This window comes from Peromyscus leucopus, chromosome 10 (assembly GCF_004664715.2).
Source record: "Peromyscus leucopus breed LL Stock chromosome 10, UCI_PerLeu_2.1, whole genome shotgun sequence".
In the NCBI taxonomy this organism is placed as follows: domain Eukaryota; kingdom Metazoa; phylum Chordata; class Mammalia; order Rodentia; family Cricetidae; genus Peromyscus; species Peromyscus leucopus.
This window is the reverse complement of record NC_051071.1, coordinates 57,792,753-57,817,798: the sequence shown is the minus strand read 5'-3', so window position 1 is coordinate 57,817,798 and position 25,046 is coordinate 57,792,753. Positions and strand designations below refer to the sequence as shown.

Sequence of the window (25,046 nt, the reverse complement as noted above, 5' to 3'; positions counted from 1 at the left end):
TTCTCCCTAATCCCCTACTGGCTCCATTTATCAAGCTCTTTCATTGCTCTCTGTCTCTGTCTCTGTTTCTGTCTCTGTCTCTCTCTCTCTCTCTTCCTACTTGATCATCAAATTCATTTCCTCATGTTCTGATCCCCTATCCCTCTCCTTCTCCTCCACAGCCATTTCATTGCTGTAAAAATATTTGCTTTATTCCATTAGTCAAAATTAAAATTGAGACATTAAAAATATCTACATGTGCTTTTCAGTAATCTGTAATGTTAACATTATAAACCCAATCTAAGAGAAAGGAAGAGAACCTTGGCACAAGGCTTCTATTTGATCCTTAGATCTTCTAACTTCATGCCCCTCTGACACCCCACAATGTTTGTGTTTATATGACCTTAATAATTAATAGAGAAAGGGAAATGGTATTTTCTGGTTATTCAAGACCAAGTGGTCAGCCCCCAAATCATATACATATACATGATCACATATGTATACATATGTATTGATATGCAAGACCAAACACTAAACATTCTAAGTAGAATGCATTTATACAATTAGGCACACATACATATCAATATATATATATTTATATTTATATTTATATTTATATATAATGTAATAATAACAATAAAAGAAAAAGTCATTAATGATTTCTGTTTTCTTTTATTGAAAATACCTTTTTTTTAAATACAATACATTCTGATTTTGGCTTCTCCTCTCCCTTCTCCTCCAAGTTTCTCCACCCCTCCCTTTCCATTTTTGTTGTTCGAATCTAAGATGGTCTTTTAATAAGAAACCTAGAGCCAGATATCAGGGTGAAAGCTGAAAGATCAGAGAAGCAGAGCAAGCCATGGCCACCACCTATTACCTCACCAACTCCTAAGCCTGAGCAACTCCACGAATTCTCAGACTGAAAGCATCTGAGTTCTCATCCAAATGGGTCTCGGCTGAACTGCCTTAGTTCCTGTTTTCCTTATATACCTTTCTCCACCCTGCTGTCACTTCCTGGGATTAAAGCATGTGTACTTCCCAGTACTGGGATTGAAGGTGTGTGCCACCACTGCCTGGCTCTATTTCCAGAATGGCCTTGAACTCACAGAGATCCAGACAGATCTCTGTCGCCTGAATGATAGGATTAAAGGTGTGTGCCACTACTGTCTGTCCTCTATGTCTAATCTAGTGGCTGGCTTTGTCCTCTGATCTTCATGCAAGTTTATTATGGTACACAATATATCACCACACATGTTGATCCACACTCTTTCTGTATCTTGTTAGAAAACCTTAATGTGAGGACTCATACTAAATAATATCAAAATAAATACTAAATTAAATGAACAAATCAGAATATGACAAAACAACCAAACAAGAAAAAAAGCCAAAGATAAAGCACAATAAACAAATATAGACACAGAGACACACATGTTTGCGCACATAGAAATCCCATACAAATCCCAAACTGCATGCTATAATATATATTCAAAGACCTGTAATGAAATTTAAAAAAAACCCACACGACTTAACATTATGAGATAAAGAACCTCAAAAGATGCCTTTGCCTTTGTTTTATGTTGGCCATCTACTGCTGGATATGTGACCTTTCCTTAAGAGTGATTTGTTTCCCCAGTGAGACTAACCTAGAGAAAAAAAATTCATTTGCAAGTAGTTAACAGTGAGGGGTAACTTTTGATTTATGGAAGGAGCCCAGTGTTCCCTTCTTGCTTCTAAAACCCCATTTGGTGCAGACCAGTGTTGGCCCTGTGCATATGTTTGCTAACCCTCTTGTGTCTGGATTTGATGGAGAGATCTCATTCATGATTTTCAGTTGGGAGCAATGCAGGGTACAGTGGAGGGATTGGAGGGAAGAAAGAGAAAATGGAAAATTATGTAATATGTCTTAATTTAAAGAGAGAGAAAGAGCATTGTCCAGTTGAGTGCCCTTTACTTTGAATTTGCATAATAGCTTTATTATAGTTGCAATCCTTTTGCCTAGAGTATCACAAGAGTAATGCAATCCCTTTTCAGCCCACTGCATCATGAGGATGTGGTACTGCTCTGTCCAAGTCCAACTTATTACTTGTGATATTAATGTTCTTTATATGCTTAAGTATTGAGTCTTCCAACTTAATTGAATTAAAGATATTATTTTTCCCTGTTCTGATTAATATATTTTAAAGTGATAGTGTGAAACTATGCAAAAGTATTTCAGCACACCCCTGTCCATTATTCTAGAATTATCAGTGAGTCATACCTGTGACATTTATTACTGCTCTATTTTCCAAAGAGACTCAATATTGCTGTTATTCATTCCACACATATTGGCTGTAATTCTACCATAAGGTACAATGGCTCTTTCTCTTACAGTTGTTTACCTATTATTACTAGCATCATCAAAGACCACGAGCAATTATTTTGTTTTACACTTCATAATCCATCATTGTCATTATTCATTGTATTGTGCAGTGTGAAACATTAAGCCACAGGAGCCTCTTATAATTTGTTTCCTTTGTCTGTGTCTGTGTCCCTATTGTGTTATAAACTCCTGGTTTCTTTGATCACATCGGACATTCTAGCTCATCTTGACCCAGAACTAGAATTCACTCATCCACCAAGGACATTGAGTTCTTTGTACTTTCATTTGATTTTTAGAATGACATTTGGAATTTAAGATCTAAGCCCCAGATGTATTCATCACTACTTAGTTTCATTCATTTTTTTTCTCTTCTCAGTGAATTACAATAGGAATTTTCTACACATATTCATAGGCTTCAATACTCACTGATTTTCTTTTATACATGTACTATGAGGCATGACTTTGTACTGTTGTTTTGACTTAATATACAAACATTACAACTTTCATTCTAGGCCTCAGTTCCTTCTTTTTACAGCTTCCCTCTCCAACAATGAGAACTTGATTTTCATGTCTATACAATGTATTCTCATATTTGGTCAATCCTTATAAAGACATATAATTTCAGAACTTAATGAATTTCTATGCACAATATATATCTCTGAAAACAACTTTCCTAATGAATAAAAAAGTAACATAGAATTGTATGCTTCATATTTAATTTACTCATACATTTTGAATTATTTCCTGTATTTGGTACAAATTCTGAATCTAACTACATTTTCCAAATTGTTATTGTGTTAACTCAGTATCATGTATTATTTTATTACTTGAGATTTTCTTATTATATATTATATTTAAATATTTAATTATTTTTTTATTCTCTAGTATCTTGTTTACATACATCAGCAGTGCACTAACCAAGGTTAATAAGCATAATATGGAAGTAAAATATTTATATTAATATATTTTATAGCAAATGTCATCTCATAATTTTACAGTGTTATTAATTTTCCATGTTTCCTGGGCTATTCTTGCATTTATGCTTGAATATACCAATTTTACTACAATATATTGGTCCTAAAACTCTTAAGAGTTTTATTGAAATTATACTGTATTTGTAAATTTACTTCGAGAGAACTGTCATTTTTTTAACATGACATTGTCAAATAAAATGATGTGACTGACTCTTCATTTCTTCATATTAATTTGTGATCTCCATGCTTCCCATATGGTTTATTTTTACATGTACTCTACTTAATATTTTTAATATTGCAAGCATTGTTTTCTCTTCCATTACATTTCATAACATATTCTACCATTTCATGATGTTTATTTTACACATTATTTTCAAAATATGCTATCAGAATCTATACAATTACTCTAAGCTTTGTCAGTTAACATTCAGTATCAATAATATTCAGTAGTAGTCTAGTCTTTATATGTTCTGCTACCTCACAGAAAACAACATTTTCAAAATTGTTTTCATTTTGTTCTATATTTTAGTGTTTTTCTACAGTATTAAATTTTAATTTTTTATCATATTAGTCATTTTTTTGTTGTTGAAATTTTCTGAGTCATTACTTCTGTGGATAGATTTTCCTTACATCATTTATGAGTGGAAAACCTTTTCTGTTGACTTGGTCTTTATGTGTAGAACATACAGGTGTAAAAGCGTGGGTTCATTCTTCCTTTACAGAGTTTTCTCTTGGTATGGTATTTCACCTCTGGCACACTTGGCTTGTTCCTTTTGAAAAGTGTAATGACAATCCAATGCTTTATTTCTTGTAGCTTATTAGATGTTAAGTTTTTCTGAGGGTTCCTGAAAATTCAAAAATATTTCAAAAGAACAGCTTTATTAACAAATGCCTAAGAACCATTCAGCTTAGTTAACTTCCCTCCCACTTAATTTAAAATAAAATCAACTGTTTTTTTTTTTTTTTTTTTTTTTTTGGTTTTTCGAGACAGGGTTTCTCTGTGTAGCTTTGCGCCTTTCCTGGAACTCATTTAGTAGTCCAGGCTGGCCTTGAACTCACAGAGATCCGCCTGGCTCTGCCTCCCGAGTGCTGGGATTAAAGGTGTGCGCCACCACCGCCCGGCTCAACTGTTTTTTAATGCAAGGAAAAATTATTTATTTCACACTATTGCATTATTATTTCTATCCCAATGTATTGATATCTTCATTGATTCTATTATAGATAAGTTAATAACAGTTGCATGCCTTGTATTTATCTTGTATTTAACTTTTTATAATGATTACAACCTATTACTGAATTTCTTCTGTATTTACTATTGGTCATCTGTAATTCCATCTTTGTGTCTTGCTTCACATAGTTCTGTAGTTGGCTTCTGCCTCTTGGTTTAAAGGACAGGAACTACACTCCAGGCTTACTGTCTGGATTTCTGGTTCAAAGTGATTAGTCTTAATTTTCCAAATTCTTGTTTGAATAGAGGAAACTACTTTGAGTATTTTCCTGTGAGGTTTCTACTGTGCATTGTCTGTAAGCATTTTTTGTCTGTAAGCATTTTCTCCATAATTGGATTATGATGTTGTTTTTTTAAAAATTATTTTTGCAATAATTCTTTTGTCCAATTATTTTATGATCTGGATACATTTTTCCATAGTTTCATACTTTCAATCCATTGATGTTCTCATATGGCCACTTGCACAGCTTTAGTGGATTTAGTGGCTGTGGTGGTGGTGTTTCTTCTGTGTTGGAAAAGGAGTGAATTACATACAGATTATTGGATTCTATTTCTTGTAGAAATATATAATTCTCATTTTGCTACTTTTCTTTTTCCATTCAATTTTTAAAGCATGTTTCTATTTTCACTTTTGACACTGTGCTTTGCCCAGAAACAACTTGTTTTGAAGAATGTTCTTTTATAACACATTTAGTCATAGATTCCTTTCCTTTTACTATTTGTTGTAGTCTCAGAACACATTTTTAAGTACCTTCAGATTGATGACACACAGGTTCACTTTAATGGGATTTTCACATCAATCTCAAGCCTGTTACTGACTCCCTTCTCTCACAAACTTTATTTCAACCTTGTTGATAGAAGAAAACGTCTTACACAGAGTGAGACTGTGCCAGAGGTATTTCTAACAGAATTTGTTCTCATTCCACTCTCTCCCCCACTTCTTTCTCCTTTATCTCTCCTTCTGTCTTTTTCCAGATAGTTGTTTTGGAATTTGAACATAGGTGTCTTCTCTGTACTACTATTTGTTCCTTTTTGTTAGACTACTGTTTTGCTGGAAATATTGGAACCTAAGGCAGATTATACACATTTCTTTAAGCAATTCTTTGGCCACACAGAGATTAATCTTCTTTAATTTCTTCTGGGAAATATGGGGAATTAATGATTATTGATTAATCTTAATAATTAAACAGTGTTTCCAAAGTATTTTTATCAATGGATTTTTTTTTCTACTGAGCAATAGTGATTTTATTTGCTAGCCTTCAGCTATGGGTTCAGAACCTGGCACAAATTATCTCTGAAGTAACTGAAAATTTTCCTCATTCTCACATACATTTCACAGCTGTTTATATTCGATTTGTCAGTATCACATGTACAACTTCGGGACAACAGATCCCTGAAGAAGTTTCATGCAGAGTTTCCAACCAACGCTCCATGTCCCTTTTCTTGTTGCAGAGAACCCTAGCTGTCTCAACAGCACTGACTCCTTTTACTCTTCAACTTGGTGTGGTAGTACAAGCTGTGATACAGTCACCTGACTCTGGATGAATAGCATGATGCCAAGAAAAAGTATTTTTCCAACTTTTAAAAACCTTTAACTTTGAGTAATTTTGCCTATAAATAATATTCATAGTCAATCATAGGGGCAGTGAGTCAATGTGATAAAGCAGTTACAAATTTCTGATATTTTTTCCTAATTCTGTATTTTGTACCTTATAAACATTAAGCTTGGTTTCCAAATTAGCCTGAAACATTTTCTTTAATTTTCACATTTATGTTTCCTCATCGTCTGTAGGGCTATAGATGAAAAGATCTGATTGAATACCAGTATGCAAGAGTTACCTATGATATATAAAATGGACTCATAGTTAGGAAATATATATTTTGTGATTGTTAATTGAATATTTTTGTCAACACTGAAAAACAAGTAGAATAAACAGAAAGTCTCCCATTTTTTATAAATAAACATGGAAACTAATTTTTTTCTTTTTGGTTTTTTTCAAGACAGGGTTTCTCTGCATAGTTTTGGTACCTGTCCTGGATCTCAATCTGTAGACCATGCTGGCCTCGAACTCACAGATATCTGCCTGCCTCTGCCTCCTGAGTGCTGTGATTAAAGGCATGTGCCACTGCCACCCGGTGAGACTATTTTCTTATTAGTAATAGTTTCATCTTGGTATCTTTTCCTTTTTGTAGTCTTATGCAAACACAGTTCTTAAAAATACATTGCACATGTATTATACAAATTTTGTTTCTGTATACAATAAACAATTAGTTTACATATTAATAAAATAATAATACAAGAATCAGAATATCTTTATTAACAGCAAATATTTTATCTTGAACTAAGAATGATCCTTCACTTGGATCATCAGTGGCCTTGATTTATTGTGTTGGTCAGCAATACTCCCAGTAACATAATGTCACATGGCATGAGTCCTAACACCAGAATTAATATTTGGCTAACATATACAGCTTCATCTTTTAATAGGCTCAGAAAATTGATATTATGGAGTCAGAGCAACTCATTAATATATAGAAGTTCCTACATTTTAATATGATAAACATGTCTTATAAAATAAATACCTTGAAGAGTTATTTGTTTTTACTGTAGGCAGTATCCAGTTCTAAGTGTTGAGTATTAAACACAGAAACCAAATATTTGTTGATTTATGAGTATAAATGAAAAAATCTGATTATGAAAGAGTTATGTGTTTACATCAATTGTAATTGCTTAGAGATAGCAATAAATATACTTACAAATTCAAATAAGGGACCTGTTATATTGTTGCTAATTGGCTTCATAAAAATTATCCTTTAAATCCTGGCTGTAATTAGCTTAATTATCTACTTATTGCCTCCAGTAAATAGTTAGCAGAAATAAATGACAATTAAAGGCACTCATCTCAGAAGTCATCACTCTCACATAAAATTCAAACCTCTGGATCATGTGACCTATTTTTATTTAAGACAATTACATGAGGCTAGCAAGTTAAATTCCCTTTTCTTGTGCTTTGTCAGTTTGAAAACTCAACTTTCTTTTCAACTAATTCAAAATGACTTATTTATATTTCTGGTTAAGTAAATATGTGTACCGTTTAATAATTCTTTTTGTCTGAGGGAACACATAAACAAATCTATATAGAGAATGAATGAGACCCCAAGTACAGATGCTAATCATTGCAAGAGATTCAAAAATAAACATCACGGCTTTGTGGGCACCGTTTTTCAAAATGACTACCAATTTCCGCTGAATTTTTGTTGCTTGAAGGCTTTGCTGTATATACCAGTAAATCACAAGTGAAAAAATATTGAGACTGACAGATTCAGCCCTATGTAGACAAGAAAGGCATCCAGTGAAGGCTAGCACAGCCCTTGAACATGGGTGATGAATATCAGGTCAGAAAGGAAAAGCGTACAAGGCTTACCATGGTAGAACGGTGAAACAAACCTCTCTAACACCATACTATGATGCACACAAACCTCTAACCACAAGGAGAGTTTTCTCCTCATGCATTTTCTTTATCAAGTTCTCAGGAAGACATAATGGATCCCCTTGCAACTCTTGTCCTTTCATGTCCATTTTGTACATACCTTATGTCTGTTCCTCAACTGGAAGCCATTGAGCCAAAGATTAAATGACCCTCTGCATGTTATATTGTGGAGGTTATGAGTAGAGTTTAAGAAACTATCTAAAACTATTCTTCATGGCAGAAAGGAACATTGTAATTATTCTGGTAAATCTCATTAGAGGGAAATTTAAAAGAGAACAAAGGACCCCAATCCCATCACATATGGGACTGTATTGGATAAGCTTTCCTAATAAATAATATCACTTTGTAACCATTTTTTAAAATGCTGGTCATTTAGGTACATTTTGATAGGTTATACAAAGATGTACCATGTGAAGACTACCTGAGAAATTCCTAATGGCAACATACAAAGCAAAGTAAATATGGATCCTAGAAATATCTATATAGTGATCAGTAAAATCCGACTATCAACAAGATAAAGGAGTATTGTTACCAAGAGAGAAAGTAAGGAGGAATGAATGGATATTTACAAGGTCCTCATGTGTTCAGTCCTAGAAGCAGCATCCTACACACATTGCCTCCTTTCATACCCATTCTACAGGTTTCAGTATATGCCAGAACTGGCTCTCAGTAGACACTTATTATATATCTTTTTAACTCTGTGTTTAGTGACTTCACATTGTATATTTAAATTAGCCATCTGGGAATAATTAACCATTTAGAAATCAGCAGAAGTTAGAAATCAAGGCCTTTCACCTTACTCTCTGAGAGCAAGGCTGTTTTGCACTCACCAACAAACTCAATCTTCATTAGCATTAAATATTATTTATATACAAAACTATATTCTAATACTGAAGGCCTAGAACTAACTGTGAAAAAATATGATAATTTTTTTATTGAATTTAAAGTCTTTTATTTAGTTGGGCAATTTTTAGACATCTACAATATCTGTAGGTTGTACCCATGAAATAGTTACCTCATGAATTTATATCTATATAACTGACTTCAAACTGAAAAGTTTATGATTCTATAACAGACTGTTTCCACATTTCATAATGAGATATATTATGACTGAAATAATAAAATGTGATTCACTACTAAATTTAAGATTTCTCTAGAACAGTACTTGATATCATTGACCATTCTGTGTTACTTTGCAGTGAGGCCCACAGTAATTGAAACTGACGTTTATGTGAATAGCATTGGGCCAGTTGATCCCATAAACATGGTGAGTAAAAACTGTTGCAATACAGGATTCCTGAGTGTGTGTCTTACAGGAGAATGATTAAGTGTGTGATTTACAATAGCTTATTGTGAAGTAATTGTTTTAAGATTGCAATTACTATTGTACCAGTTAGTTTGCCAATATAACACAAAGCATTTTCATCTGGGTAGAGAGAGCCTCCATTGAGGGAAAATGACTCTATGAGATAGGCCTGGATGCAAGTGTGTGTGGGGAATTTTTTAATTAAAGATAGATGCGGGAGGACCAAGCCCATTGCCCACTGTGGGTAGTGCCACCTCTGGGCAGGTGGTTCTGGGTTGTATAAGAAAGCAGGAGGAGCAAGTAAGCAGAATTCTTCCAAGGTCAAAGCTTAAGTTCCTTCTAACAAGGTTTTACCCTGCCTGAGGTCCTGCTGAGGCTTTCCTTAATGATGAATTGTGACCTGCGAGGCAAATAAACACACTCTTCATCAAGTTGAATTTGGTTGTGGTTTTTATTACTGCAATAGAACACAATCTGGGAAAGCTATGTGTCAAGCATTGGCCAGTGAGTGGAAAACACTCCTTATGGAAGAATTAGTAACCTCTTATTCTAATGGATTGACTTCCTAATGAGTAAATGATTTTATTGGATCTATCAAAAGTCAATCTCTGAAGAATTCTGGGAGAAGAAATGTGGTGATATTTCTGTACCCTAATAAAATTTACCTGAAGATCAGAGAACAGAACAAGCTACTAGATTAAACATAGAGGACAGACAGTGGTGGCATACACCTTTAATCCTAGCACTCATGAGGCAGAGATCCATCTGGATCTCTGTGAGTTCAAAGTCACCCTGGACTACATTAGATTGACTCAGTCTAGGAGAGAAAACAGAGATAGGCAGTGGCGGCACACACCTTTAATCCCAGCACTTGAGATCTCATGCCTCTGCTTGGGAAGTCACATGGCTTTAATCCCAGCACTTAGGAGGAAGTGATATGGTGGGCAGCGAAAGGTATATAAGGCACGAGGAGACAGAACTAAAGCCTTTTCAGCTGAGGAAAGCTCATTCAGCGTGAAGCCTTTTGGCTGAGGAAAGCTTTTCAGGCTGAGGAGTCTTAGAGGTAAGAGGTTATTTGTTCCTTTGTCTCTCTGATCTTTCAGCATTTACCCCAGTTTCTGGCTCTGGGATTTTTTTTAAAAAGATCATTTTAGCAATTCATGTTACAAAGAAAAATTAGAAAGCCCATTGGGACAACAGCCTGAGATTGAAAGACATGATAGGAAAACAAAAACAAAAACAAAAACAAAAACAAAAACAAAAACAAAACCTAACAAAAGAGACATAGTTTATAGCAGCAATATTGATTAAAGTTATTAATTAAAAATTAACTTTTTAATATTCTAGGGAAGCTACAAGAACTCCAATCTAGGAGCCACACTTTAATGGGTTCAGTAATGTGCTGTAATATATAGCTCCTTTAACTGCCATTGTGTTTAATTTTCTAGGGTTACTATAAACAAATAGAGGCCTAACCCAGGGAAATTCACTTCTAAACTGTTGGGGGAAGAAATACAAGTTCTTCATGGGCATTGCTCATGGGTGCTTTCTCCCCAGAGCCTCGCAATGCTTCTCTCTGATTGCTCGTTCCTGGGGTCTTTCAGTATGTTTTTAAAGATTTGCTTTTCTCCTTAAAATTATGTAAATGAAATGATATAAATACAATATTCATGGGTGAAATGCTTAAAACAATCCAATCCAAAGTTTAAATTGAAAAAAAGTGTGTGTGTGTGTGTGTGTGTGTGTGTGTGTGTGTGTGTGTGTGTGTATGTGTGTCCATGCACATGTTCATGGGCCTATCTCTCTGTCTTTTGTGTGCATGTATGGATATGAGCACATACAAGTACTACATATATAAAGCAATTATGGATTTATGATCACATATACATTCAAACTCATATCCACAATTGCTTTTTATGTATTGTACTTACTTGAGATTGAACTGAGAGTCACAAACATGCAAGTCAAGTGATCTACAAATGAACCATGTTCCTATGTCATTAATCACTTCTAAGTAGACAACTATCATGATATGCTTAAAATTGCCTGTTTCTTCTCATCTGAATACTACTACACCATATTAATTTCTCTTTCTCCTCGATCAGCAGTTAAGCACACAGATTGCCTCTCCAGAAGACCTATGTTTGATCCCTAACATGCTTATGAAAACTTATAACCATCTGTAACTCAAGTCCCACAGCATCTGGCACCCTCTATTTAGGGGAACTGCACACAAATAATGCATGAATGTATATGCAGACAAGACGTACATACATACAAATAATAAAATAAAATTGAATAACTATTCTGAATATGGTGTTCTTATGGCTGGCACTAAAGCTGTGTGAATTGATGGCTATAATGTCAGCATTTTGACTGTACCACAACTGGCATATTAGTCAACTTAAGCCAAGTAAGTATAAACAGGATTTTGATAAATAGAATTTATTGGACTAGCCTAGAAGATGTCTCAATTATGTGATAACAATCAGGAGAAAGACAGGATTACAACCAGATCTTCGCCTAGAATTATCTTAACTTCTTTTTTTTTAAGCTAATTAAATGAAAATGTTTTTGAAACTACTGACACAAAAATATGTTGAAAAAAATGAATATGAAAAACACTGTCATAAAAGGGACTAATAAGAAGCCTGGGCAGAAGACAATTTTAACTAAGGAATTTAGGACAAACAAAACTCACATTTCATAAAATGAACAAAATTGCTTTGCTGTGAGTGTAGTCAACTAATGGGACATGAGTACAATTTAACAGACAAGAGGATAGCTTCAAATTTTTTTCTCACTAATTGCCCATCCAATTCCAGTGAGAACAAAAACATTCATGTACTCTTTTAACTGTTTTATAGACAGGATATTTTCTTTGTTGCAAAAATGTTTTCTTTCTTTTAGAAGATACATTATAAGAACTAAAACTTCATTTCATAATTGGGTACAGATTTTTCCCATTGTTTCAGGTCTGGATTTTAAATTTGAAATATCATATCTCTATTAAAATGGGGTATTTGATATTAGCTGCATGAATTGATCATTTAATAGATTGTTTTTTTTATTTCTTATATTGAGAATTTATATTAAAATGATTACAGAATATACTATTGAAGGCTGGAAAGAACTGAGTAATGGGAAGAAGCATTTTAGTTTGCTTACATTCTAATTAAAATGCTTAAATATAAGTAAGAAAGCAGATGCATCCAGATATGAAGATAAGATAATGTCAAATGAGGGTAGAGTGGAAGTGAAGTACTTTCTTTCCTCCTGGTGAATTTTCAGTCTTTGGGAAGCAGATATGATTTTACTTTATTGACCACCTATAGTCCCGTAGGTACCCTCAGACTAGTGGGTAAAATCATCAAGGGTGAAAGCAGTTCCTCCAGCGAAGTCAAGAGTAAGGAAGCATCTAGAAAGTGGAAGATCTCATGTACACCTACAGGTGTCTACAGCAGAAGATTAATAGGTGTAAACACTGTCTCGTTGATGATTACAGGCATGCCCTGGATGTGAGTTCCTCAGTGGGAACACTGAAAATGAAAGAGAGTAGAGAAGCAACCATTAAAAACATGTTATGAGGGAGAACCCAGGCCACATCTGCTTAACATAATCCTTGCTATCCTAGTCACAAGAGTGGCCTGTCATGTAGTGACAGAATACAGTTTCTGAAACTGCTGGACCCTTCTAGTTAAAATGCCTAGCTGGCTTTGCTAAGGGAGACAGGGCGGAGGAACAGGACTCCAGATGTGAGATTCGTAATTCAGAGATAACCTTGAGAGTCAGTGTAACTGTGTTCCAAAATAATGAACTACCAGATTAGACTACATGGCCAACAGTACAAATAGGATTGGGTCAATTGAGTAAATAAAGTGAAATTATATTAGTCAATATAGAAATAATTAGCAAACAGGATCATTTTCAAATTGGTTTTAAAAGAAAAGGAAACCCAGGGAAATTTTAAAACAGATGTATATGTAGAGCTGCCAAGTCAGAAGCACAGTTTAAAAAGGAACAGAGATAGAGCATGGCCCTCTTCAAGCACAAGGAAGAGAGTTTGTTCTGTTTTGTTTTGTTTTTCACATATTTAGTGGAATGGGGAATGGTCAAAGCTGTGTTTTGTGGGGGGGGGGGTGGATGAGTGGGGGGGGGTGGATGAGTGTGTGTGTGTGTGTGTGTGTGTGAGAGAGAGAGAGAGAGAGAGAGAGAGAGAGAGAGAGAGAGAGAGAGAGAGACAGAGAGAGAGAGAGACAGATGGAGGGAAGGAGGGAGGGAGGGAGAGAGGGAGGGAGGGAGGTTATGTATGTGTCCATGTCTGTGTCTGTATCTTTGTGCTGAGAATAACTAATTAATGTGTCTGATTTTCACCATATTGTCCTTTGAGTAAGAATGGTGAATGTTGTTGCCTCTAATCTCTGTTTGTTGACTCCCACCTCATTGACTCGCCTTTCTTCTTCTCAGTTACTTTGGCATTTAAGAAGAAAGAGCCAAGATGAAGTTTTTACACATCAAAGAAAATATTTTCTTCTCCTTTACTATATTAATAGAAAATGTCACTGTGCCAAGTACATTAACTTGAAAAATTATGGACAGGAAATATGGCACAAGAATAAGCCTGTTTTTTTTTTTTTCCTTCTTCTCAGATTAGGTAGGTTGCATGTGCTGTAGAGTGGAAAAAATGATTTTGATAATTGGGGGGGTGATGAACAGTGGTGTATGAAGAAACACACCTGAATTTTTGCCTTTTAAGTTTATTATTTCCTTGGTTTTATGATACTTAAAGTCTTACCACCATAGATTAACTTCCGTACTTATACACCCATATTAATTTTTCCCCAATTACTTAAAATCGGCTTTTTACCACACATCTTATTTTAGAACACGAGAACACATTTTTAATATAGCACTAGCAAAGAAAAAAAATCAAAGTTATACATGAGTAGCATTTCCTTCTCTTGGCCTCTTGGCTCTGGCATGCACTTACTTATTATATCAAAATTGTATTAATGTCTAAGTGCCCCCAAATTTAAAATGTCTTGCCTTAGAAAAACCCTTCTTTGTTGTTGTTTTGTCGGCTTTGTTGTATATATCCTCAAAGTGTTTTGTTGGCGTTTATGATGTGTGTGTAGAGGTCAACTTTGTGGAAATTGTTCTTCCACCTGTTGCCTTGGATTTTGAGGATGAAACTCAGGTCACTAGACTGACATGGGCAAGACTTTTACCTGATGATCCATCACACGGGCTCAATGCTTTTATTTTATTAGAGTTCGTCATATTTATTGTTGCTCATCTTAAAAATTTTCATGCAATTGCTTCTCAGAAATACAAGACCTCTTTCTACGAGAGATGGAAAAAATTTAAAAAAAATAAGCAGGAAAACTGCCCTATTTTGAAAAAAAGAGAACCATTTTTCAGCAAGTAGATAGATATATAGATATCAAGATCTATGTATGAATCCATATTGACTAAAAATGGTATTGGCGAGCCCAGTGCCATTTGTTAATAAAGAAAATTTGATAATAACTAGCTTTCCTATATTGTAAAACAGATGTTGGGGTGTGATTCAGCCCAGTAGTTCAATCACCAGTAAATCTGGTAAGGATGAAGAAAGTATGGGAAGGAGGGAGAAAGGAAGGAAGGAAAGGAGGAAGGAACCAGCTGTGTAATTGTGAAGTTACAGATGTGGCAGTTGTGGTCAAAACTTCTTAAATGTTGTAGGCCTTTATGAAGATACTTCCTTGCATCATAATTTGGGCAAGAAAAATCATGAGAGCATGAAAAGACAGAGATTGAAAATGTAGAATAATTATTTTCAAAAATATTAGAGACACTAGAAATAAAATGAGAATGCTTTGCGGAAAATTATATTTAGTCATCTGTGCAATGAAATATTGAAATATGTATATGAATACACTTGTATCTTACAAATGGTGTTTCACACACCCACATCTGAATCCTAATGGCTTTTCAAGTTTAATTTTCTAGGAATGTCTCTGAGCATCTCTGAACACCTCTTCAGGTTTGCTCATTTCTTTCTAGAGTTGAGATCATTTAGGTAAAACTCAGACTACAGTGAAAATACAAACATGATCCTATATATGTAAATCTTCAGTTTATTTCAACTAAGAAATATGACACAAAACTGGCTTTAAAGATGAGATGAGACAACATGAAAGCAAGTGATGAACACACTCAGAAAACAGGATAAGTTTCTATTTATTACCAAATACACCCATTTTCTCCTGTCCGAAAATAGAGAGGTGGATAATTATTGTTATCTATTCCAAAGCCAAAGGAAGCCAGCCATTTCCAGTATAATGGCACCATGATGGGGATTTCTGGGTTATCTCACTTTGGTTAAGCTTACCAGTTATTTGTCCAAAATACTGTCTTTTGTGAAAATTTTTTATGTTATTACCATACATTATAGCAGTTTTTTTTTTTTTAATAAAGCAAGCTAGCTTCTATAATATAGGTGAGCATCATACAGGCACATGAGAACTTAAGAGAACAAATTCAGTTCCTCAATGAGGGACTTGGCCTCCTGAGTGCCAAGCTTAAGACTCGAGTGTCACCTCATCCCTGGTCATCCCTGGTCATCCCTGGTCATCCCTGGTCATCCCTGGTCATCCCTGGTCATCCCTGGTCTCTAGCTGCCTATAGGCTCTGCAGATTTTAGACTACTCATACCTATAACACCACAGAAAGTGGTGTTATATAAGTGGCCACTCTCCTTCACCTCTCCACCTAGCCTATTTGCTCTTTCTCTGGACAAACTGACTAAATATACAAATCCATGGAGATAGTTTTGTGAAGATCTGAGTGTTTAATGTCTAGACTATGTATTGATCCTGGCCACCCTGTTTTTCTAGAGTATCCCTAAGGCCAGGGAAGCTCTTGTCTTTGATATTATGGCTAGAATTTAGTTGTTCTGTGACCATACTAATTTTGATATTTTACTTTTTGAAATTACAAGCAGAGTATCATGAAACTTATACCTGATAGTAAATATATGTTTAATCATGATACAGAAAATCAACAAATGAACTATTAAGACCTTGGGTTCTGCTGGACAGTGGTGTAGCCCGACTTTAATCCCAGCACTCAGGAGGCAGAGCCAGGCAGATTTCTGTGAGTTTGAGGCCAGCCTGATCTACAGAGCGAGTCCTAGGACAGGCTCTAAAATACACAGAGATACCCTGTCTTGAAAAAACAAAAGCAAGACAAACAAACAAACAAAGAATTTGGGTTCTTTTACCCCAATTTTAGTAGTATCTAGATTGAGAGCTATATTTATATCTCAGAAAAATTGAGAATTTTATATCAAATTGACAAAAGCTTACAGGGGTAAAATTTCCTGTGTATTTGAGGAAAGCACATCTCTGACACACAAAACCAAGACCACTTCTTTTTTCTGTGAGGTTGGCACTCCATCATCTTAATATGTTCTGCATTTTAGAGTCTTCTGAACAATTTATTAATAACAGTGCCTTGTATTTTCCAAGCTTCTGACTGCATGTGCCTTATATAAACAAGTCTTTCTGAAATTTCCCCCAGCTAAAAATAATCTCTACCAGTTTATTTCCATTTATGTATACCTATGCCGACTTCTATTGATTTTCAAGTTTTTATTAAGCTCACATTCATATCTAAGAGGTTTCCATTGTTGTCCTCTTAAAGCAAAAAAATTGAAAGATCACAGTAACTAGACTGTCAAAAATTGTTTGCTGAACCTGTTAGGAAATTAATAGGCATGATATTGTGTGATATTTGCAAGCTCCATTCACAGAGAGAAACAGACCCCAGATTCATAGTCGCAGTTGAATACAGGATTCAAGGGAATTTAGTGATTATCTTTCATTGTATTGTCACATGACCTCAGTGTTCTCATTTAAAAATTTGAGAAAATAAAACTCATCAGATATTTTATTTATTGTGATATTCTGAAGCAGCTTCTGTTTTCACAGTACTCGAACAAAATATTTTTGTTAATTGTGAGTTGTTCACTAACACTCATATGAGTTCACTATACATCTTTCTGCCTGTGTGTATCTTTCTATAGCATGCATCTGACCATGGTTTAATTTATAATTTTATTTTGGCAATTTGATTAGGTAGCTTAGTAGATATTAACATGAAGGTAGACACACAAGATGAGAATCAATCAAGCTGCAAAATAAAGTTATTCATCTATATTAATTGCTTAGAGGGATTATGCATTTTGCATTTCTTCCATTCCAAAAGCAAACAGAACCCCACCTGCAATTCTGAAATGTCTAATGATTTTAAGTGTGAGATGGGGTACATAGTTGCACTATACAACTTTGGTTACTGTAGCAATATATACTTAAGGTTTTATAGGACTATTTTATAAATCAGAGTAGCACATTTTTCACATTTATTCATTTTGTTGGTTAAATTTCAAGGAGACAGTAAAGTTTACAAGTCATGTCAGACCTCAAGTATCAAATGTACTGTTCCTTATCTCAAAATGTTTCTTCCAGAAGCTATTGTACTTGTTCTGAGTCAATAGAAATTCCAGTTCAGATTTTTTTATTTTTATGCAGATGATTATAATCTTTAAATAGGAACATGAAGTACAAGAACATAGTTTGATCATTTTCTGGAAATTACTCTACTATGAATGAGTAAACAAAATTGGATTTTATGATTACACATAAAATGGCACAGACTTTAATAACCTTCTTATCTAAGTAAAGCATTTATTAAGGATTAGCAGTTTAAAGGGGCTTGGGACTACAGCTCCTGCAAGGCTTTGTGAAGGATAACTTATTGAGAAATATGCTCTGCATCTCTCTCTCTCTCTCTCTCTCTCTCTCTCTCTCTCTCTCTCTCTCTCTCTCTCTCTTTCTCTCTCTCTTTTTTGACCATAGATTAATTGTGAGTAGAAACCTTTCACTTTTCTTTAATATTTTCTATTTAGGGAAATCTGAGCTTTTAGAAATCTTAATCCCTCCAACAGCACATTTAGAATTATGTACTATGACACAAATTTCTGTGCAGAGCATATGGACATGCAGGTAGAAAGCTCTGGGTTTTTTTGGCCAAGCATTGGAATTAATAGATTCCTTGAAGCTTTTGAATGGTATTTATGTTGTTCTCAAAATTTTATTACTGAAAAAATAGTTCTCAAATCCCTCTTTTGGTGCTATCTTAGGAATTTGAAGTGGAGTATACTTAGGTGTCATGATGCTCCTTATATTAGTCAATGCTTGTTATTTCCCAGGCAACAATCCTGCCTAGTTTCTTATGAATTTTCTGCTGTATTTCCCCATGTAAATGTATGATTTTATTCCACTAAGTAATATTGGCTATATTCTCTTTCCAGCATGTTCAGGTCCTTCTTTCTGTTCATATTTAATGTTACAAACCAACTTTTCATCATTGGCAAAGTTACTGTTGGGCTTAAAAGAGTTAATCATTTGAGTATGTGAAGAGGACATTTAAATAAATCTCAGTTGATATCCAATATTTATTATGTGCCATTTGTCCTGACCAGGAATAGAGAAAAATGTAAATAAAGATGATATATGTCTATGCATTTTCCATCAGATTCATGCATCAGTCAGGCCAGCAACATTTGCCTTGCTAAACAAATGCAGAGATTATGTAGCATGCCACTGATAATATTCAGTAAGGTCTTTAAGAATCTGTATCACAAGCATGTGATAAAATGAAGCTCCCCTCTCAATTTATCTCTAGATTCCAGTAACCAAATGGTAAATATTCTTGCTGCAATCTAGGATTTGATCCAACTTCCCTATTGATAAGGTGAATCCCAGCCTGCTTACTCATTAGTCTTTCTGGCTTAAAAAATAGATATTAAATATTCATTAACCAAACTCACAGTCATGCTTCCATTCTTTATGGTAAACATTTACTTTCTGGAAAACTGACCAATTGCAAATATCACATCAAGAAAGAGGATTCAATCTTCCCTGCCACACGTAGCCAATATGGTACTTCATATTTTTAAATTGTTTCTGCTTCCTTTTAATATCAGAGTTGTATACACATGCAAGCAAACTGTCACACAGAGACCATTTTTCTTCCTGTTCCTTTCCTCCATACCGTGTATTGTTGTACTTCCTTTAAGTTTTTTGAAAAATTGTAATGCTTATAAGACTCCAGGTTTTTTGTTGGGATGTAAAAGTGGGTAATACCTGATCTAAGGGCTCTTTCTTAACTATATGGCTTGCCACCCTATAAGCAGAGTGTTCAGACCTAGGTCCTCACTATGAGACCTGAAATATGAATTTAACATTCAGCCTTGTAATGTCCTTTGGCAATTATGAACTCTGACATGGGGAAGAGTTCTTTATCTTTCACCATTTGATGATTTTGCAAAATATTTATTATTGTGACATATATTTCACAAAGTGGTAGAAAGTTTTAATAACAGGAAAACATATAGAACCATTAAAGTGATGTTTAGCATGTTATAATTGCTTAGTTTGTTTCTTTGTAGTCAATAAAAGAAATTTAACTCTACTATACTGAAATAATAGAAATCAAATTTTCAGATTAAAGACATTTTAGTAATTTTAGGTAATTGGATGGATATTTACTCCTTAATTTTGAACATGTTATGGAGGTATGATATAAACATAACCTAATTTATCGTGGTTCACAATAAGGTAATTGGTAATTGCTAAAACTGACAAATTATGAAACTAAAAAAAAAGAGTAAAAGTTAAAGCCACAGAAGGCATCTAGAATTACCAGATTTCACTTTACATGGGTCATTTAAAATCACTTTAAAAGAAGTTTAAAATACCAGAGTTATTTTCTCCCAAATGACTGAACCTAAGCACTATTAGTTTATAAGAAATTTATGCTATAAACTTTTAAATTTATGAGGAAAACATCTGAAATGATCACCTGATTAACGTCATCATTTTTTAATCTTGTAGGAGTACACCATAGATATAATTTTTGCCCAAACCTGGTTTGACAGCCGTTTGAAGTTCAATAGCACCATGAAGGTGCTTATGCTTAACAGCAACATGGTGGGGAAGATATGGATTCCTGACACATTCTTCAGGAACTCCAGGAAGTCTGATGCACATTGGATAACAACGCCCAATCGCCTGCTGCGGATCTGGAGTGACGGAAGAGTTCTCTACACTCTACGGTAATATTTATTATAAACTGCTCTTACATTATCAGTTACCAAATAAACCTTCTTCACACCAGCAGAGCAAGACACAAGGGCCCCCTTTCATTTGCTAAAATCTAAAATGGTAAACTATTTTGGTGATATATTTTTATATTCAGAGTTGCTATTATATGAAAGGTCTGGGGAAAATATTTGGATTTTCTATTTGGAAGGAAAAAAAGGTTTTGACCCATTTTTTAAATTTTATTCATTTATTTGTTTGATCATTTAAATATTTTTATTTTGCATGTATATGAATTTTGCTTGTATTTTTCCTGCACACATGCCTGGTGAAAACCAGAAGAGGGACTTGGGCCCCCTGAAACTGGAGTTACAGATGGTTGTAAGCTACTATGTGGGTGCTGGGAACTGCAATATCAGTGAGTGTTTAGCTCCTGAGTCATCTACACATCCTTGACTAATATTTCTAAGTATTAAATGGAAATTATGTGATTTTTCCCCTTGTAATTTATTATTATTATGATTTTTAGCATTGTTGTAAAACATCGCTGTGGAAAGATTGATTCACGAGTTCAAATCTACTCAATTTATCCCCTTCAAAATATGCTTATTGAAAGTCACTTTTTTATTTTTATTATTTTATTTTTATTTTGGAGATTATATTATAGTTAAATTTCTCCCTTTCCTGTCCTCTCTCTAAACTTTTCTATATAGGCCTCCCTGTTCGCCTTCCAATTCAAGGCCTCTTTCTTCACTAATTGTTATTGTGTGCATGTAATTATGTGCATCTCTATATGTATATGAATATGCATATACATATATATTCTTAAATATAACCTGCTCAGTCCATATCATGTTGCATATGTTTTCAGGGCTTACCATTTGTCATGGGACAACCAATGAGTGCACTGTTCTCTAGGTCCAATGAGTGTACTGTTTTCTGGGTCCAATGAGTGTACTGTTCTCTGGGTAGACCACCTCTCCTGCTCCCAGCTTTCCTCAGTTGTTTGTAGTTCTTTGTGTAGGATTGAGGCTTCATGGGGACTTTCCTTTTTGACCTTGGCATGTTTATTGGCATCGTCTTTGAAAATGATCATGCTAAATTCAGAGAAAAAAATCATGCATGGCCTTGTATAATGTATTGCTTTCCTATGCCTATGAACATGGATTTCCATATGTATATATTCATGAAGTTCCTGAAGCTTTCTTTTTTACATGTAAATATAGAGATTATAAAGTAGCTACTTAGTTGGTTGAAGAAATGTTTGAATTTTGTTCTCAATAGTGAATGATGTAATATTTATCATTAAACTTTGAGGTTATTGTTGTATTCTGTTTTACCACAATCCATTACAGAATGTCCAAATGATGTTTTAAAAATCAGATAAGTGGTTTTTCATTTTTTAAAATAATTCTGCCTTATGTAATATTTATTTTCTGTCTAAATAGATTAACAATTAATGCAGAATGCTATCTTCAACTTCATAACTTTCCTATGGATGAGCATTCCTGTCCACTTGAATTTTCAAGCTGTAAGTGAAAACATGTGATAATTTTACAAATTTGAGTTAAAAATACTTTATTAGCATACAAAAAAACAAAATATTATTCTTGAAGTAAATTGAATATTATTCAACTTTTAAGTTAAATAAATATAAATAATACACTTGTTTACTGATATTAAATGAAAAAATAGATGAAATATATAGTGAATATACATACTACAAAGTAATTTTTATTTCAATGCCTTTCACTTTATTTTTCTACTTTGCTTTTATTGAAAATAGATTTTTATATAGTATATTCTAATTACAGTTTCCTCTCCCACAACTCCTCTAAATTGCTCCCCATCTCCCCTCCCATTTGAATCAAACCCATTCTATATCTTCTTTGAAAACAAACAAGCATCTAATGAATAACAAAATAAGATAAAACAAATAAACTGGAGAAGAAAAATAAACAAATGTTCGTTCTTCTCATTCTAAATACTCAAATGAATTATAAATCTAGGCTTGCATTCAAATGTTTTTACACAACTAGAATAAAAAAAAGTTCAAACTATATAAATATTCCTAATGCAATATCTAACTTTGTAAGATTGGCTTTTAAAGTATGTTTCAAAAATGGTTCAGCAAAAAGTGTTTACTATGTAAATAGTAAGTATTTAGAATATTTTAATGAGTTGGAAAATCCAAGGTACTCATAAGTTTATTTAATTAATTTATTAAATAAAGAAAATTAGTGAAATGAAGAAAAGTATTTAAATCTCAATAATTTGAAGATTAAAAACCCAATCTATTGTTTTCTTATTGTGTGATAGTTGGAATTTTTTGTTGAAAAAATAATTATATTCAATATTTATTAATACAATTATATTCATTATATTTTATATAAATATGTAAGTTTCTATATAATCACCAAGTCTTAGAGATATGTAGTCATCTTGAAAGTCCTATTGGATATATTGATAAGTTACCTAGGGTGTTTCCTTCTTAGAAATCATGATTTTTGTTCAGAGTCTGAGCCACTGCCCCCTAGAGTATGAACTAGACATTCCCAAGTTTTATCCAATGTTGCTTCCTATTTATCTCCAAAATTCTTTTGACTTCATTAATTTCTTGAAATGCATTAATAAGTTTGCCATACAACTCACTTCCAGACTAACCAGCTCAGATTTCAGTTCTTCATTTTCCAAACTTTGTCTCAGGAAGATAAATTTTAGTTCCCAGCCTAGATGGGATTACTGTGAGTGCTCAAGACAAATATTAAGGATTTCCCACTCACTGTTCATTGTTTAAGGTTCCATCCCTAACTCTGGGTGTGATCTTCACCTGGCTTTGATTGGTATTACTAGAGACTCCTAAACTCTTATAAAGGCAATTGGGTGTCAATGGCACAAACATATTGACTGTATCACAGTTTTTCAGGTTGGTTATATAAATCTACAAGGGAAATTTAAATTTTCACTTTCAGTAGCACTTCATGGCAAAATACAGAAGATTCTATCATAGCCTTATAGTAACACTCAATGCCACAATTCTGTGTTTATCTCACAAAACTCTGTGACTATGTTGTATAGTTTCTGTACCTATGACTATGTAGCATGAATTATTAGAGGGTCTTATTAATAAAATCAAACCTGATGCCAGGTATTGGGGTGAACGTTGAAAGACCAGAGAAACGAAACAAAGCCACACTGGAAACAGCCAGGCATGGTGACACATGCCTTTACTCCCAGGAAGTGATGGCAGGAAGCAGAAAGGTACGTAAAGCATGAGCACCAGGCACTAGAACCTGGTTAAGCTTTTAGGCTTTTGAGCAGCAGTTCAGTTGAGATTCATTTTGGATGAGAACACAGATGCTTCCAGTCTGAGGAAACAGGATCAGCTGAGGAATTGGCGAGGTGAGGAAGTTGTGACTTGTTCTGTTTCTTTGATCTTTCAGCGTTCACCCCAATACCTGGCTTCAGGTTTGATTTTATTAGTAAGACCTTCTAACAATTCATGCTACATGAGTAAGAGCTAGCTAGCAAAATACAATATGACAAGAGAAAGAGACAAAAGAAGAAAATGAAAGAGAAACTCTTAAATAGATCAGCAGAGATGACAGATATTTTATTGACTTAACAGAATATCCTGCAAAACAATGCATTTATTTGAAAATATTTACAGTGATTAGTGAACATTGATTATGTAATATTATATCCCAACTCTTCTGTAGAAACAATCAAAATTTTCATTTTTATTAAAATATTCCCCCAAATTAAAAATGATCACAAAGAGGAAAAGATTTTAGCCATGGGAAACCATATAACCAGAAAAGTAGGCTTGCAATCAACCCAGACATGAAGAGGTTTTAAAAACATGTTAATATCCTGTGTTGGTTTTGACATATTTGGAGGATGAAATCTAGTAGAATATAGCAATTACCAGACCACAGTAGTGTAGACTTGTAATTCTAGCACATGAGTCTGAGACCATTCCCAAGTTCCAGGTAAATAATGATTGAGACAAACTGAGATTTATGAATAAGAACAATAGGGTGATATCAACAAGTTTCCCTCATTCTCAAACTACTCTGTGCTAAAATAAAACTCATATCTGTAATCAACATAACTATTATATAATTCCTTGAAGCACACACACACACACAAAGCAAATTTCAGTCAGTAATTTCTATATTTGGCAAACCGTGTAGTACTGAATGAGAGAAATATTTCAAATAGCCATTGTTTGGATTTTGTTGGTATTGTAATGGCAATATGTATAAATTTTGCTAAGCTACATATGCTTTACTACAATTTTCTCTCTAGATGGATACCCTAAAAATGAAATTGAGTACAAGTGGAAAAAGCCTTCTGTGGAAGTGGCTGATCCTAAGTACTGGAGATTATATCAGTTTGCATTTGTAGGATTACGAAATTCAACTGAAATCTCTCACACAATCTCTGGTAAGGAGGAACAGAAGCCAATGAATAACACTGGTTTTGAATGCCATTGTTACTTTGATATATAAAGTAGAATGTACATTTTATATATTTTACTCACTATAAAATATATCTAT

The 25,046-nt window shown here is 34.0% G+C and overlaps 1 protein-coding gene across 1 annotated transcript in view; it reads left to right on the top strand.

Moving 5' to 3' along the window:
* The window catches only part of Gabrg1 (gamma-aminobutyric acid type A receptor subunit gamma1), a 76,280-nt gene that overhangs the window by 31,697 nt on the left and 19,537 nt on the right, over positions 1 to 25,046 (top strand). The window contains exons 3-6 of the mRNA XM_028862545.2: positions 9,231 to 9,298; positions 20,278 to 20,498; positions 21,933 to 22,015; positions 24,796 to 24,933. Coding sequence (XP_028718378.1) covers positions 9,231 to 9,298; positions 20,278 to 20,498; positions 21,933 to 22,015; positions 24,796 to 24,933 — 510 coding nt within the window. The remainder of the gene's footprint in view (positions 1 to 9,230; positions 9,299 to 20,277; positions 20,499 to 21,932; positions 22,016 to 24,795; positions 24,934 to 25,046) is intronic.